At 44.6% G+C, this 16,850-nt stretch overlaps 1 protein-coding gene across 1 annotated transcript in view; it reads left to right on the forward strand.

Annotated features, from left to right (window-relative positions):
• Window positions 1-2,164: 2,164 nt before the first annotated feature.
• Window positions 2,165-16,850, forward strand: part of DUSP10 (dual specificity phosphatase 10) — a gene marked incomplete at its 5' end in the record, with an annotated part of 36,369 nt that continues 21,683 nt past the window's right edge. Inside the window, one exon of the mRNA XM_079697539.1 lies at window positions 2,165-2,978. Within this exon, the coding sequence (XP_079553665.1) occupies window positions 2,165-2,978 (814 nt within the window). The remainder of the gene's footprint in view (window positions 2,979-16,850) is intronic.

Here is a 16,850-nt window from a genome sequence, read left to right on the forward strand (position 1 = left end):
GTGTGTGTGTGTGTGGTGTGTGTGTTGCGATGCTCACGGAAGAGCCACAGCAGGTGAGGTTAAAGGGTTCCGGCTGTTGGCTCACGCTGCCCTGTTCGTTTACTCTCTCTGCAGTCTACTTAGATTGGGGGCGAGGAAAAAATGAGGTTTGTTGGGACGCTTTGCGGCAGTTTTAAATGCCAGGGACTTGTTAGTGCGCTATGTTGCGAAGGGGGACGTTAAGTTCCCCAGGAGTGGGGAAGGAGCATTCTCTAACCACTTCGTTTTCTTTCCAGCCCCCGACTAGAGGTGGAGGACGACTAGCGAGGGAGAGGGGATAGCTCAGTATTTCTCTGGGAGGTTTCCTAGGCTAGTCTGGATGGTTTCACGGGCAATATATATTTACGCCCGACCCTCTGCTGCAGGGATGCAGATCTCCTTATACACTCCGCGCGTGTGTGTGAGAGAGAGTGTGTGTGCGCCGCGCACTCCGTGTGGAGGTGGGGGTCCCAGCTTGTGTCTCCGTGAACACGCTCATGCGTCCCTTTCAAGGGAAATGGACTGTTGATCCTGGGAAGTACCCTACCAGGTAACACAATAGCAAAGACTTTCACTGCTTGGTCCAGCTGGGAAACAGTTATAGCTTCTGGAATAGTACTTGCTCTTCAAAAAATACTACGCAAGGGAGGGAGGGAGGGAAGGAGGGAGGGAGGGAGGGAGGGCAAGGGAGGAAAGAAGGGAGGGAAGAAAAGAGGAAGGGGGGAGAAAAGGGGTTGGATCCTTCTTGTCCATCCAAAGGTGGTGAGAGAAAGCTGAGTCGGTGGCGATCTGTGGATGTGATAGGTGCGTGCCCCTGTGTGTGTGAATGTGTGGATTCTGCCTGTGACACTTTGGCTCTGTGTCAGAGAGGGGTGACAGTCCTGTGTAGAGGGATGTTCGATGACATTTTCCCAGACATCTCTTAAAGTTCGTTTAGATGAGCTACTCTTGCATGGGGTTTGGGTTCTTTTCTGTGTGTATGTCTAATAGGAGAGGAGCCATCAGAGCCTGGGTGTGGAGTGCCCCTGTGCCTACGGGGAGGAAGGAACTGTCCCTTTGCACGCGCCCTCTCATGAGACAGGAGGTAGACCCCTGAGCAACTCTTTACTTCCCACAAGGACGGGCTCATTGGGAAGTCTTCTTAATGAATCCATCCTCTTGAAGAAGGGGGATATCTGTGTGGGATTGAAAGATGATGCATAGCGTCTGCTTCCCATTGAGAAGATCTCTAGGATGTGCCTGTGGGGAAAGAAGGAGGGAGGAGAGTTGAAGTGGTCCTTTCCTTAAAGGCAAAAGTGGAGGGGTGGTGCAGCAAGGGAGCCATCCAAGGGATGGATCTGCCAGAGTTGGGGTTTCCACACCTGGCTCCTTGGCTTGAGGCTTCATTCTAGAAGACTAGTTTGTAATGAAAGAGGAAATGCAGATTACTTTATAAGAGGCTAATTGGAAACATGGGAGGTTTTAATATGACTTTGTTGTGCTTTTCAAAGGACTCAGTAGAATGGAAAGTAAGAATAGCTGGCAGTTAAGGAGATTCACTTAGGGGGATGCTTTCATTTTGACGTGCAGAAAGTTGACATCCGCCCCTGATGTATATTTAGCTGCCGTATATTCCCGTGAGCCATGCCAGCACTCTTGGTCATTCCTTTGCCTTTGCAGTGGGTGAAGGAATTACATGGAAAGTATGCACGGGTGGACGCATGGGTCTTTCTCAGACGGTTGCATTATACTTCTGCCCAGGAGATGAGGCCCAGAAGAGTTGCCTCTTAAGAGCCTTCCCTTCTGTCTTCAGCTTTTCTAATTCTTTGTGCTTTTACCTTTTCTCAGGCTGAACTTGGATGTGGGTCCGTGACAGGTTGTTCATCAACATTTGCATAGACTTTACACCTAACCTTAGACTTATAGCAAGAACTGGGGGGTCCTCAGGTTTGCATCCTCTCTGAATCCATAGCAAGGAGATTCAGGCTTTGAGAGTGACAGGATAAAGGGCACTTAGGACGACTTTGCTCAGAGGGATGCAAAGCCCCTTCCTAGGGATTGGATTCGACTGCCTTGTGTGTCACATGACTTTATTCTTTCTTTCCCCCCTCCCCTTCTTTACAGACTGTCTTGAGTTCTTCTTGAATTGCCAGTTTTCAGCCTCCTCATGCCTCCGTCTCCTTTAGACGACAGGGTAGTGGTGGCACTGTCTAGGCCTGTACGACCTCAGGATCTCAACCTTTGTTTAGACTCTAGCTACCTTGGCTCTGCCACCCCTGGCAGTACCAGCCACCCTCCTGTCATCGCCACCACCGTTGTGTCCCTAAAGGCTGCGAATCTGACGTATATGCCCTCATCCAGCGGCTCTGCCCGCTCCCTGAATTGTGGATGCAGCAGTGCCAGCTGCTGCACTGTGGCAACCTACGACAAGGACAATCAGGCCCCAACCCAAGCCGTTGCCGCCGGCACCACCACCACCACCACCATTGGAAGCTCTACCACCTGCCCGGCCAACCAGATGGTCAACAACAGTGAGAACGCAGGCTCTCTAAGTCCATCAGGTGGGGTGGGCAGCCCTGTGTCAGGAACCCCCAAGCAGCTAGCCAGCATCAAAATAATCTACCCCAATGACTTGGCAAAGAAGATGACCAAATGCAGCAAGAGTCACCTGCCGAGCCAGGGCCCTGTCATCATTGATTGCCGGCCCTTCATGGAGTACAACAAGAGTCACATCCAAGGAGCTGTCCACATCAACTGTGCCGATAAGATCAGCCGGCGGAGACTGCAGCAGGGCAAAATCACTGTCTTAGACTTGATTTCCTGTAGGGAAGGCAAGGACTCTTTCAAGAGGATCTTTTCCAAAGAAATTATAGTTTATGATGAGAATACCAATGAACCGAGCCGAGTGATGCCCTCCCAGCCACTGCACGTAGTTCTCGAGTCCCTGAAGAGAGAAGGCAAAGAACCTCTGGTGTTGAAAGGTAATGCCCCCACCCCCTTCCCGAGCGCAGTCCTGGTAAGCCTGCGGTCACTCTGGGTTTTCTCTTAGAAGTAACAGCATCCTCCTGCAAAAAAACAAAACAAAACAGAATTGCCTTTCTTCTTCTTGTCTTCCCTTCCGTGCCCTGTCAATTATTTTGGGGTTGGGAGAGAAACCCAGCAGCCTTGAACTGAAAGCCAGAAGGTTTGGGCTCTGGTCTTGATTCACCTTCTCATTTGCATTGTGCAAGTCATTTCCCCTCTTGGAGACCATTTTCTCCTCTTCCTCTAAAGGGGCTTTATGACACCAGATGGCATCTCCAGTCATGCCTGGTCTGGTAGTTCTAGTCCAGTCAAACTAGCTGGAAAGTTCTTGTCTCTCAGACTTAATCAAAGTTGATGGAACAGAGGAAACCGCAACTGTGGTGAACTACAAGTAAACCTCCAGGTACCAGTTTTTTCGTGGGAAGTGCTTCCTCTTTCTCACCACTCTGAAAGTGACCTTCAGGAAGGGCAGAGAGCCTTATTCGAAGGTCCCTCAGAAAGTATAAGTTCACCCCAAACATCCGTTCCTCTGCCAAAGCTTCAAGGGACAGAGTCATTTTTATGAAATACTCCCCATCCCCCCATCGTTCCTTCTGGCGTCACCTGACGACCGTTGGCATCATGGCTCCTCCCAAGATGGGGTGGCGGGTCACTTGCCCCACTGAGTGCAGAATAACTGGCAGGTCAGTGTCGCTGAGCCCTGGCAGCAGGAATTAATTGCTCCCTGGTCTCTGGGCTCTTTCCACACAGCATTGCATAACCTAGTAGTGGAGCCCGCGTCCTGTATCCAACCCAGGTGTGCTTCTTTGCCCTTGGATGCCATCCTTTGGGGCACTGCACACCACGCTTCATCTTCGGTGTCTTCTGTCAGGGGGTAGTGGTGGTAGTGAGAGACAGGCATCTTATTTCTTTTCTTCCCAAGTGTGTTGAGTCAAGGCATACAGTCTGGGCCACATCACCAGCCAGTCTCGTGCTGTGTGTGGACCAAAGACGTCGCTGGGTTCCCTTGAACACCTTGCATATTTAAATTGCAACAGGCCATTGGGCTGAGCAAGTTAGTAGTTTTGCCTTTGTGGGCCAGCTCTGCCATTCTTCTTCTTGTCTTCCCAATGGTGCATTCTGCCTTTTGTTAAGCAGTGTTCTTAGAAATACAGTTCTGAATGTCTTTGACCTCATCCCCTCTGCTCACCTTTACTGCCCTCGAACCTGCTCTTGTTGGGCTCAGCTAGCACAAAAGTATGGCTTTCCTTGGGCTGGTGGGCCCTCAGGAGAAGGAGAACATTATGGAAGTTGCATCCAGAGAGTTCCCAGCAGCTCCCAGGTATTTTTTTTTGTTGCTGCTGATGGGTTTTCTTGGGGTTACAGATATGCTCAGATTTCCTCTGTGTACCCCTGTATTTTATTGTTTTGTATTCTTGTTTGGCTGACTTTGAGTGATTCCCAGTAGGTTTACCCAGCTAGCGTTCTGTCCCCGTGATCTTGGCTTGTCTCATCTTTTTTGGATGAGAAAATACAGTCTACAAACTTCCCATTTGTAATAGTTTGTCTTGGGGAGCCAAGAAGGGGAGAACCAATGCAATGATCTTGAGGGTGGTCTCTTGCTCATGTAGAGTAGATGTCATTGAGGGAAAGCAGACCTTTTGTGTCTGTATGACCTGAGGACAGGCATCAAATAATCCACGTGAAGATGACCCTGGACATGAACATAGGGTGATTAGGAAGAGGTGGAGATTCTACCCTCTACTTTGCAGTGGGCATTGTTGTGTATGAGTGTGGCTTGTCAATCACTGGGCAATGAATCTCCTAGGTGTTACTGATCAAAGTGGGGTTCCTTTCCCCCTCTCCGGTGGATGCAGCTGAGAGCTTGGGCAGCCCGCACTTGTTCCTCAGTGTCAGTGAGGAAGATTGCCTCAATGGGGCGGGGCCGGACATGCTGCTGACATCACCACTGGGTGCCTGGGAGGCCGCTGTGAGGACTCATCATTTTCGGGTTGGTGAGACACAGCGGCGGTCGACCTGGAAGACGCACTGGTGGTAGAGGTTGGATTATTTGTAGTTTGGGGAGCTCTTTCTTCAAATATCTGGGAATTTTGTTGAATATATGTAGTTCAGGAGCAAAAGGGTCAGTAATCTACTTTATTATTTTTGTCATTATTATTTTGGTCTCTTTGGGGGGAATGGCCTAAAATTGGGACCACGATGGGAAGGAAGGGAAAGAGATTGATATTCGAATGCCCCTAGCTACCCTTTCATCTGGGTAAACCAAAGGTTAATACCATAGCACCACTGAGGTGAAAAGTGGGGTGGGCGTCTCTCAGAAGGCATAGCCAGCAATTTCTCCTAGGTTCTTGAGTGGGTCAAGCAGACCATTCTGGTCTGGCTTCTCTGCTGAGGTTTATTTTAGTAACCCCCTCCATTAGTGATGTAAGATTTTATTTTAGCAGGAGTGGTGGTGGTACCATTTTGGAATGAGTGAGTTTTGAAGGGTAGATATGGGGTGGGGGTAGTTAGAATCGAAGGTCAAAACTTCTAAGGCTTCATTAATTTATTTTCAGAGATTTCAGTATAATCTCGGGTAATTTATGGCTGACCCATCTGATTCTCTGGTTTATGTTTGTAAACACCGGTTGCTACCCTCCCTGTCCAAGTTTTATGTCCCCCTCTTTCAATGCCATGTTCTCCATTTTTGGTGCTGCCTGTCAAGTAGAGCGGCTGCTCAGATACCATTTTAGTAATGCTGTGTCAGGTTGGGAAGAAACTGATCAGAGGCGCAGAAGCCCCTGGGATTAAGTTACTATTCTAATTTACAGTCCCGTCCCTGTTGTGACCTATGTCTGAATCTGTGTTTTATTCTCATCTTCCGAAGAATAAATGGCATCAGACCTGTGCTTCTATTCAACCTGGCAAAAATTGATCCAAATGAATAAATATTTAGAGACCTTCAAAGTCTTTGAAAGAATTACAAGCTGTTTTACACAAAGTTGAGGCTTAATGTGATTACTCACCCAACTCAATAAGGAGGCTAGACAGTTCTGGGTTTTTCAGAATGAGAGCTACCATCTTTGCTATGATGTTTATAAGGCTCCCTTTCTTTTTAGGAAGGCTGTGTTCAGGGAAATAATTTGTCCTTTACCTATGTAGGAAAGGATAGTCTACTATCACCTCCTCTTTAAAGACAGTCTATGCCTTTAACATTGTTATTATGAAGTATTTCAAATATAGAGAAACATAGAAAAGCGTATCATGGGCACCCATATACCTAGTACCCAGATTAAACAATTATTAACACTTTCCCTATTTGCTGTCTCTTCTTTTCTTGGTTGTTGAAAGATTTTAGAGTACAGACAATATTTGACTGTATTTCAATATGTTTCAGGTTTAAACTTAATATTTTCAAATTAAGAAGGCTGGGAATATTGTATCGTATAGTATGGACAACATTTTCACTCCTAAACCCTGGTGTCATGTGCCCATTGTTGAGAGATTTTCCAGCTTGAAATTCCACTCTGACTAACTGGCTCTCAGGTTTATGGAGAAGCATCACCTCCCCCCACCCCCCAGAGTGGGAGGTTTCCAGGCACCTCCTTGGGGGTCTCTAGTGCTCCTCTTCCACGAGGGTCTGTCAGGGCCCGTGCCTGTACTTGCTCTGTGCTGTCACAAAACAAAGAGTGACTGATTGCTTCATCCTCCAGCAGGCCTGCCTCTGTATCAGAGACATTTATTGGGGGGAGGGAGGGAGAAGAGTGAGCATCAGTTCAGGAGGCTGATGTGTGGGGAAGATTCCATGACAGAGAGAGTGAGCTTCTTACGCTAGAAAACTTTCCTTCGCAGCTCCTGAAATGAGCAACATAGATGGCGCATGTTCCCATAGTCAAAAAGGGCTCTGAAGTAGACACTTGTAGGCAGTGCTGAGTCTGATGACAAGGTGAAGGTCTATGCTCAGAAATCAGAGACCCTGGGGAAATATTCTTTCTCTTTCCTGCTTTGTTTTGTGAGGGGAACAAAAGTCTTCCTCTTGTCTGGCAGGGATGTTAGGAGGATTTTTTTTTTTTAAACAGGTGGAATAAGGGCATAATATATACTCACAAATGTGTTATTCTGAGCTTCTGTTGAATATCCAAACAGGCTGAATATTAGCCTTATAGCAAATGGTGGAGAGATTCAGGCAGGACTGGGGATCCAGCCTGTCTGGGCTCTAGTCTTGGCTCACCCCTTACTAGCTCTGTGCCCTTGACCGATGGCTACTTCACTTACTTCCTTGCTTTCTTCATTTACCAAAAAGGATATAACAGTAGCTGTCTCATGGTGGTAGTTTAGATATTAAATGAATTAATGGGTACAAAGTGTCTAGAACAGTTCCTCATACAGAGTGAACACTCAGTACCTGTAGCTTAATATGATTACTGTTGGTCGAACAGAAATGATGGTATCAGTAAAAGTGCAATTTTAGCTCCTCTTCCAAAGGAGTGCAGATAACAAGCTAGGTATAGCTGTGTGTGTGTGTGTGTGTGTGTGTGTGTGTGTGTGTGTGTGTGGTGTTGCTAGGGCTTAAAAATAACTTGGTGACTGTTACCTAATTTAAGTAGCATACAGTTGGAGTGCCAAGTAATTACAAAGACGTGTTGGGTCAGGAGGCCAGAGTAATTTGGGCATATCCTCGAATTATTTATTTGTAGGGGAGTTTGTAAAAACGTGATGATAAATCTGTCCAACGAATGTCCCATAACTAAATAATGAAAGTATAAAGCTATTAAGCGTTGCTTTTTCTGGCCTCTCATCAGGCTGATTTATTTTTGGAGTAAGGATTGTAGTCTGACTATAAAAGGGGAGGTGGGAGGAGCGGGAGTGTGCTTCATCTTGAAAAGTTCTCGGAGCTTTGAGTTGTGATGAGATGGAAGGTGGAGGGAAAAGGAGGAAATGCATTGAAAGACCCTCTCATGTCTTTAAGTCTTGAACCCTCCCCTGAATTGGTTCACATTTGCCTATACCCTCTCTAAGCTTTTGGATGTACTATTCTGCTTCCTAACTGAAACTGAAAAGCTGTTCCCTGTTCACTGTGTGTTCAGCGTTTAGCTCACATACACCTGAGCTCCAATCGAGGCTTTTTCGGCTGACCAGCTAGAGGTGTCCTTAGGCAACTCAGGTTACCCCTCTGAGCCCGTTTCTCTTCATTGTACAACAGGGATAATTCCAACATCAAGGATGAACTCAGACAATGTAAACAGAGTGTCTGGCATGTAGATCGATCTCAGTAAATCAGGTCCCTGGGCTCTGCTCTCCTACCCCCCATGGCCTTTCAGAACTTCTTCCATAAGACTGGGGGTGGGGGGGCGGGAGGGGAATGGGCCCTTGTTCGGAGCACAGCACTAGGGCGCATGTTAAGTAGGAACCACTTGTCCTCAACCATTCAGATCAGTTAAGTTAACCATCTGGCTTCTCAAGGACAAGTTCAAGAAACTCCTCTCCTAGCAGCGGTAGATGATGCTTTTAGATGAGAAAAAGCAGGGTAGAGGAAGGGAGATTTTGCAAAATCACAGGAGCAGAAACACTCTCTACCACGCAGCCTTGTGGTGCCTGTGCTCTCAGGAGCTGGCGTGCGCCTCTGACCAGGAGCTGCCCCTTCTTCCTTCATTCCAGTGTTAGCGGCAGCCAGGCTCTCCCTGGCTCAGCATTGCTGAGGAGGAGTATGGGCATAGAAATGTGTTGCTTTGTAGTCCCTAGGCGATTGTTTTTTTAAAGATTTTTTTAAAGATTTTTTTTTTTTGATGTGGACCACTTTTAAAGTCTTTATTGAATGTGTCACAGTGTTGCTTCTGTTTTATGTTTTGGTTTTTTGGCCACAAGGCATGTGGGATCTTAGCTCCCCAACCAGGGATTGAACCTGCACCCCCTGCATCGGAAGGTGAAGTCTTAACCACTGGACCACCAGGGAAGTCCCGTCCCTAGGCAATTTAATTCTAGTAGGTAGATAAAGGTACACGACACACAAGGGGCAGAAATTCTAATCCCAGGAGAGGTCATGTCACCTCTTCTGAACTCAGGTACCTCAGGTTTTAGAATAGGAAGGGGCCTTAGAGGTCACCTAGTCCAAGAGTCTTCACTGAAGGCTGTTCCTTGGAATCACCTGGGGCAATTTAAAACCTGGGATGCTCAGTTCCCACTTCCAGAGATTCTCATTAAACTGGTCTAGGGTCCAGCAGGAACATCAAGACTTTTAAAAGCTCCCAGGTGGGGCTTCCCTGGTGGCGCAGTGGTTGAGAGTCTGCCTGCCGATGCAGGGAACACGGGTTCGGGCCCCGGTCCGGGAAGATCCCACATGCCGCGGAGCGGCTGGGCCCGTGAGCCATGGCTGCTGAGCCTGCGCGTCCGGAGCCTGTGCTCCGCAGCGGGAGAGGCCACAACAGTGAGAGGCCCGCATACCACAAAAACAAAAACAAAACAAAACACAAACAAAAAAAAGCTCCCAGGTGGTTCTAACGTGCAGCGAACTTTGGGAACCATCCATCTCGTCCAGTCTTCTCATTATGCAGTTACAGAATTGGGGCCTAGAGAGGTTTATGGCTCATCCAAGGTCACATGCATGATTAATTTCAGAGCCTTAGTGCAAAAAATAGGTCTTGCCAGGTTGATATGTTGATTATGTGTGTGTGCGTGTATTATTATCTAATGATAACAGTATCTATTGTATAGCATACAAAGTAAGATAATATATTTAATCAATCATTTTGAGTACTGCTACCTTTTTTCTTGAATTTTGAGATTTCAGTCCAGAAGTATAAGGACCTAAGTCTTTTTTTCACTGTTGTGGCCTCTCCCGTTGCGGAGCACAGGCTCCGGATGCGCAGGCTCAGCGGCCATGGCTCACGGACCTAGCCGCTCCGCAGCATATGGGATCTTCCCGGACTGGGGCACGAACCCGTGTCCCCTGCATCGGCAGGCGGACTCTCAACCACTGCACCACCAGGGAAGCCCAGGACCTAAGTCTTTTGAAACCAGCAGACTCATGGTCCTGATATTTAACTGGATCATAGACATATGAGACAAATGTTAATGATGTTAATCCCATCTTCTAGGGAATTTAATGGTTTCAGGAAGAGCTGGAAAACATTTATCAAAATGCGCCCCTGTACCCAAGTGTTTCAGGTTTCTAGGGACTTTTGGGTCTGTTGGGTTCCACAGATGTATAGCCTTGTGGGTACAGGAGATTCATTCATTTTTTTTCAACAAATATTACTGAATGCCTTCTATGTGCTAGGCACTGGTCTTCAGGCTGAGGCATCTGCCATCATAACTCTGATACTCTAAATGTTAGAATGAGAGCATATATATGGACCAGGGTAGTATTCCAAATTCTTTCCACCTTGAAGATCATGTACCTGTTCGAATTCTTCAGCCTCTACTGCTACACAATCTTGTTTAGGGAGCAGTTTATCTTTAGGAAATATCATTCTCCTGGGAAGTACATGTTTGTGTGGCCTTTGGCTTTTTTCTCCTTCCTTTTTCACTTTCAAGATAAAGTCTGGCCTTTTCTAAGCACATCGTGTGGGCAAACAGAATTTCTTTCCGAAGTCTTGATCCGAACAGAATTTTATTTTTTATTTGTCGGTTTTTTAATGGAAAAGGAAACATACATTCTGTCTCTACCTCAAGAAGCTCAGGGCTGACAGGCCTCCTCTGTGCATTGGAGTGGAACTTTGTAATTTGAACCTCACTAATTTGGGACATGTTGCTGATAGAGACAAGACCTGTGTTTATTTTTTCCTGCATGCTCTCTATGAAAAGAGGACATGCTAAGCAAACAAACACTGTAAATGGTATTTCAAAGACAAGGTTTTGGCTAGCTTAGGAAAAAAAAAAAGAGTTTGAGAGTACAATTAAAAACCACTCTCAGGGACAGGGCTGGAATGAAAACACGAGTGTCTGTCATTTCGAAGCCTGTGCTATTTCCCCTAAACCATGTGGGTTTCTCTTGGGCAAATTTTCTGTGGCTATGTATCCATGTACTGTATACTCTATATTAATATCATATAACCTTACTAATTCAGAAAAATGGGAGGGAAGAGAAGAGAATAAGTATGAACCACAGCCTGAATTTTATTGTAGAACATTTCAAAACATACATTTTATATTCATGTTGATGTAGTGTCCTTTCTAATTATGAAGTCTTTGACTCTAGATGTTTTCATCCATAAGCTAAGAGGAAGGTCTTAGCATCCTTTTTTTCTCAGCCTATTGCCTGTATCATCTATTATTACTTAAAAGTTGGGGGGAATATATATATACATATACCACTCCCCCCGCCCCAACAAGACCCATATCTTATGGAACTTAAAGGAAAAGGAAACTTGAGCCTATGCTTTTGGATAAAGAAATGAGCTGTGCAGCTTGGTATTTTCATATAAGATAAAGGCTATTACCCCGTGCTCTGCCTCTGGCAAAGGGCAAAATCACTATCAGGAAGAAAAGGTTTGCAGATTCATCACATTATCCATCTCGCCTTAATGCTTTATTTGTGGTGAGGGCCTACTCATCGTGTGTTTTGCCCCCCTAAGACTGGAATTTCATGGAAAGCAAAACAAAGCTAAACTCTTCCTAACAGAGAGGGTTTGGTTTTCGTCGACAGAGGGTTTGGTTTTCTTTGTCTTCCCACCCGCTGGACCCCCGTCAGGCATCTGTTGCCCAATTCTCAATCAAGTAAATAGATGAAGCTGCCTGATCCAGGGGGCAGTGTCAGGCTGTCCTCCCCTTGAGGAGCGTAAGCTTCTCCCGTTATGATGTGAGCTCAAGTGATTTTATTTTGTGTCCCTGGGTAAGGAGGCTGTCACCACTCTGTGGCAGAACATGACTGTCCAGTGCTTTACTACTTGATGCTTATTCTATGGGAGAAATACTCCCCCATTCTTTGCATCGTGGCCCCGGGGTCCACTACTACTGGGCTAAATATCACCAGCTGTTTCTACTGGCAAGTGGGAAATAAAAACAGATTGGGGGGAGAGGAAGTAGGAGCAGGGGTATAGAGGGAGCAGAGTGGTGTGAGGGCAGAGGGTCCTCTCAGAGGCAGAGGCAGCACCTTCCTGCTCTTGCACTGAAGTCCTGGGTTCCAGTTTTCAAGACTGTGAATTACTGTCATTAGTTATTACAGCGTGTCTGTGTCCCTCTTAAAATAATAAGATGAGACAGACTTCTAAGGGGAGCTTCCTTGATGGGATAGAGGACAGTTTCTTGGGTCTTGTATTTCTAGTCTTACTAAATAGCATATTTTTATGATAAGATTTATAAGAACGCTCTGATGGTTCTCATGAAGTGATATTCTACTCCGACCGTGGAACACCATTTAATCACATATAACAACTCTGGGTCTGACCAACCTATCATCCTCAAAATTAGAAAATTATTTTCCAGATAGTTTGGGGAAAAAAATAAAAGCGATTGACTGCTTTCTATGTGCTGGGCATTGGGCCGTCACATACATGTCTTACTTAGCTCTCAGCACAACTTGCTGAGGGAGGTTTTCGATTCCCAGTTTTACAGAAGAGGAATCGGAGGAGGAGATTCAATATTTCTCCCCCCAGATTATTAACCAGTGAGTTGCAGAACAAGTATTAAAACCCAGTTCTAAGGATCTCAAAGGCCAAGTTCTTTCCAGGCTGGCCACATGTTTATTTACAAGTGCACTGTATATCTCATTCCTTAGGGTCACTTTGTGCTTTATCTATGAGGTGTCCTTGGTTACGATACTTAGCCCACTGCCCATTTTCTTGTATCTCCTCAACTGAAAATTCCAGTGCTAAGAGTGGCTGACTGTGTCCTCAACGAAGAGCTGGCTTTCCAATGACCTCACCCTGAATTATATCACAGCTTTTGGAAACTTCAACTTTTGGTCATGGCAGAGACTTTTAACTAGAGCAACCAATCAATGAAACAAATGTTTGAAACCCGCGACGATTATTTCTAGCATTTATGAAATGTTTGCTGTCTGAGTGGACTCTGTGCTCAGACCATTATGTCTCATGATGACATTCCAGTCTACATATGAGTGACTGAGACTCAGAGAGATCCAGGAACTTGTCAAGGTCACTCAGCTGGTACCTGGTAGCGACTGGGCATAGTGCTCTGAGGCTTCTGCTCCATGTATTTTCAATGTGGAGAACTTTAGAATGCTTTCTCCTAGTAGCCTGTGGATAGGAGAATGATGCTTCCTTCTTTTGCCCATATTAATATACTTCCTTTCTAGAGTGGGAAGTAGATAAGTGAGAAGGAAGAGAGGTATGAACTTATATTTAGTGAATAAGAAGGAATGTCTGATGGGTATGTATGACTACATCCCAAAGACTCTAAGATCCAATGGTATTTGATTGCTTATGTTTTATAATCATTATCCGTTCCATTAGTGTGGATAATATATTAAATATGGGGTTTCTTTTCCCCCTCAAGTGTGTGAAGAAAGAATTTCTAGTTGGTTATCATTACTTTTGGGAAAGTGAATTCTCTGGGATAAGTGAAAAAGAATGTTATCCAACTATTTATTAACTGTTGCTTTCATCTTCTGCTTTCTTCTCCTTATCTTTCTTCTTCCTCTTTATAGTCTAAGCCTCCAAATACAGCTCAGGTAATCTGGGAGTGTGGCAGGGACAGACTGTAGAGAAAGCATGATTAACACCCTTGAAGGATAGCAGGATGGACCCCTGGGAACCCTGTGCTTGAAGTAGTATTCATTCAGACAGATTATTGAGTATTTGTTTCAACTGTCCCATTTTACAGATATGGAAGCTGATTACTTACCAGAGAGCACATAAGTACCTGGTAGCAGAACTGGCATAGAAGCCATGTTTCCTAACTCTCTGTACAGTAATTATCTTTTAAATCCCAGTGGGAGTATAATCCTTTGGTTTGAATTTGAGTTGTTATTAAATAAGCAAATCTTGTGGGTCCAAGTGTTTGGCCAGGTTGCTTCATGTTTTCTTTCCCTTCCCCTTTGTAACAAGGTGATTAAGTGACTTCTGATTTGCATTTGTATTCAGCTTTCCTATTAGAAATTTGTATCTTTTCTAGCAGAGGGAATATAGTAAATTAACAGCACAGATTCTAGAACCAGACTGCTGAGTTTGAATCCTAACTTCATCACTTATTAATAGCATGAAGTTGAGTGAAATGTTTGGTGTACCTCAGTTTTCCTATCCATAAAATAGGGAGGGTAATGACAATTTTCTCATGGGATTGAGGATTAAATTAGATAGTTCGTATACAATGCCAGGCACATAATAGCTAACATATATTACAAATGTACCATAATTATATCATATATCTGCAATAAAAATTCATCACCATATATTTATCTCCAAGGGATAAATGAGTAATAGATACAGTCAAATGAATTGACATCACCACTGGTGCAATGTTAAGTAGAAACAACTCTTTGATGCTTGGTAGATTATTTTTTGTTTAAAGGTTTGGAAAAACCTAGTGTTTCTAGTGGGGTGCATAGATAACTACATAAGGACTTTTTTCTGAATCAGCACCATGCTGGAAAATAATACTGTTTCTATGTAAGGAAATCTTATAAAATCAAGTGTTAGCAAAGACTCAATTATATACCCATTGTTGGACTATTAAGAAAATTTTAGAAAGAAAAATTACATGACATACTAATCTCCCTGACTGGCTTAGTTTCACTTCTACATATTCTCTGCATTCTTTACCCATATTTGTGCATATTTTGCAGAGTTTTTCATACAGAAACTGAAATTCATTTTCACTTTATATTGCAAGTACTTTTGCTTCCTGTATAGTCATCATAGGTTCTCTCTGAATGTTATAACGTGTCTTATTTTATGGGATGTATCACATTTTACTTAACACATTTGCCTGTTCATGAAGTTAAGATTGTTTCCAAGTTTTTGATATTGTAACCTCTGGAGGGAATCCCTTGTTTGGGAGCTTCTCTACTTTTCTACTGAGGAATGGAAGCTCGGGGCCAGGCCCCTTGGGTTTATTTCCCCCCTCCCCTAATCCCCGTTCATTTTTTCATTCCTGCTTTTCTCTTCAGAAAACAAGCTCCAACGCCCTACTTAAGTTATTGGTTTGTACGAAAGTCTTTATCTTTCATCACAGATCTTTGCACAAATTCCGATTGTGTGTGCAACACACATGCCCTAAGGCATGTGCTGTAAATCTCCGGCTTCTGCATTGGTGCGCAGAGTGAGGAAGTGTTGAGGCCCCATTCAGCACTATTAAAAACCAGAAGCTACTGTGGAAGTGAAGGATCTGGCAGGGCCAGTGCCACCTTGTTTCATAAATCTGAGTCACTCCCAGTTTGATGCTGTTGATAAGATGCTTTGAAAGGGACAGCCTTGTGAATAACAACAGAGAGAGTTAGATTTTGTGAGGTGTTAAGAGGTGTTTGTGCCCCTACCCCTTCCCCCCTTTTTTTAAACCCTGGGGTTTTAGTGCAGTGCTGAAGTCTTCTGAGTGCTTAAGCAGTCAAGAGAATACATCAGGATGGAGAGACTGTTCCCATTAGTTCTTTTTGCCAAATTAAGGTAAAATGCCCTTTAAATAGGAGCTAATTCTCTGACAGATAATTAGCTTGTCTTTCTTGATGAAGTATGTGAATTGGGTTGAGTTTGTTATCATTAATCTTGCATATTATGTAAAAATGCATTTGTCTGGCTTTATTAGGTGAATCTCTTCATTCCTACCTTAAGGGTGGCTTGGAACCTTCACCCTCGCTCCATTGAGAATGGACTGAATTAGATGAATGACAGGGCAATGGGCAGCTCTTGGTTATAAAAGTTGGGAGAAGCTGAAGGTGGGGGCACCAGTATTCGAAGAGACAGAGTTTGCCTATTAATATCTGCATCTTTTTTTTTTTTAAAAAGACACTTTGATTATGTTTTGGGTCCTGAGAATCAGATGCTACAAAGCTACCTGAATAATTACCTAGAAATCAATCTCCTGCTCATGACATTCTTCTGGATTTACAATGTGGAGCATTTTCCAGGAAGTGAAGAGTGGGGCGATTGGCAGGTGCACTTGCTGGTGTCTGGGCGGTGATGCTGGGAGGTGGCCTGAAGGGGAGCGGAGGGGCTGCTCAGTGACTTCATGAGTCAAAGCTCCTCCCTGCAGTTCTTCTTCCTCCCCACCCCCCAGCCATTCAGAGTTCCTTGAGACTCCCCATCTGGCTGCTTTCAGGGCTTCTTTTCCCATTGAAAGCTATTGTCCATGGTTACTCGATTTTGCCAGTATCAAAATGTGCGTTGGGGAGATGGAATTTGGGAATAAAAGAGCACACTGTGGATAATTCATCCAAGAGCCTCTCTCCTCCAAGTTGAAGTGTTTCTTTTCCAGAGAAGAGAATGTCTATTTGCTGTTCTGTGGGAGCTGCCTGACACACGGTTTAGAGCACCTTAGAGTTTAGGCCTTGGTCACTGCCTCTACACGTGTGTGCGCATGTGCACGCACACACATTTTAGGGAACATTTGTAAAATGGGCACTGAGCATTAACTCATTTAATGAAGATAACAGTAGTCACCTCTATCTGCAGCCGCTGCCCAATATAGTAGCCATGAGTCAACATGGGGCTTGAAATGAGATGAGTCCAAACTGAGGTGTGCTATATGTGTAAGATACGTACTGTATTTCAAAGACTCTGTACAAAAAAGAATGTAAGGTATTGCATTGATAATTGTTTTACTATTGATTACATATTGGAATGATGCTATTTTAGACAGGTTGAGCTAAGTAAAATATAAAAGTAATGTTAATTCTACCAGTTTCTTTTTCCTTTTTAAAGTGCAGCTATGAGAAAAAGATTCGTTATATCGTAACT

The sequence above is a fragment of the Hyperoodon ampullatus genome (assembly GCF_949752795.1).
Source record: "Hyperoodon ampullatus genome assembly, chromosome: 2".
In the NCBI taxonomy this organism is placed as follows: Eukaryota; Metazoa; Chordata; class Mammalia; order Artiodactyla; family Ziphiidae; genus Hyperoodon; species Hyperoodon ampullatus.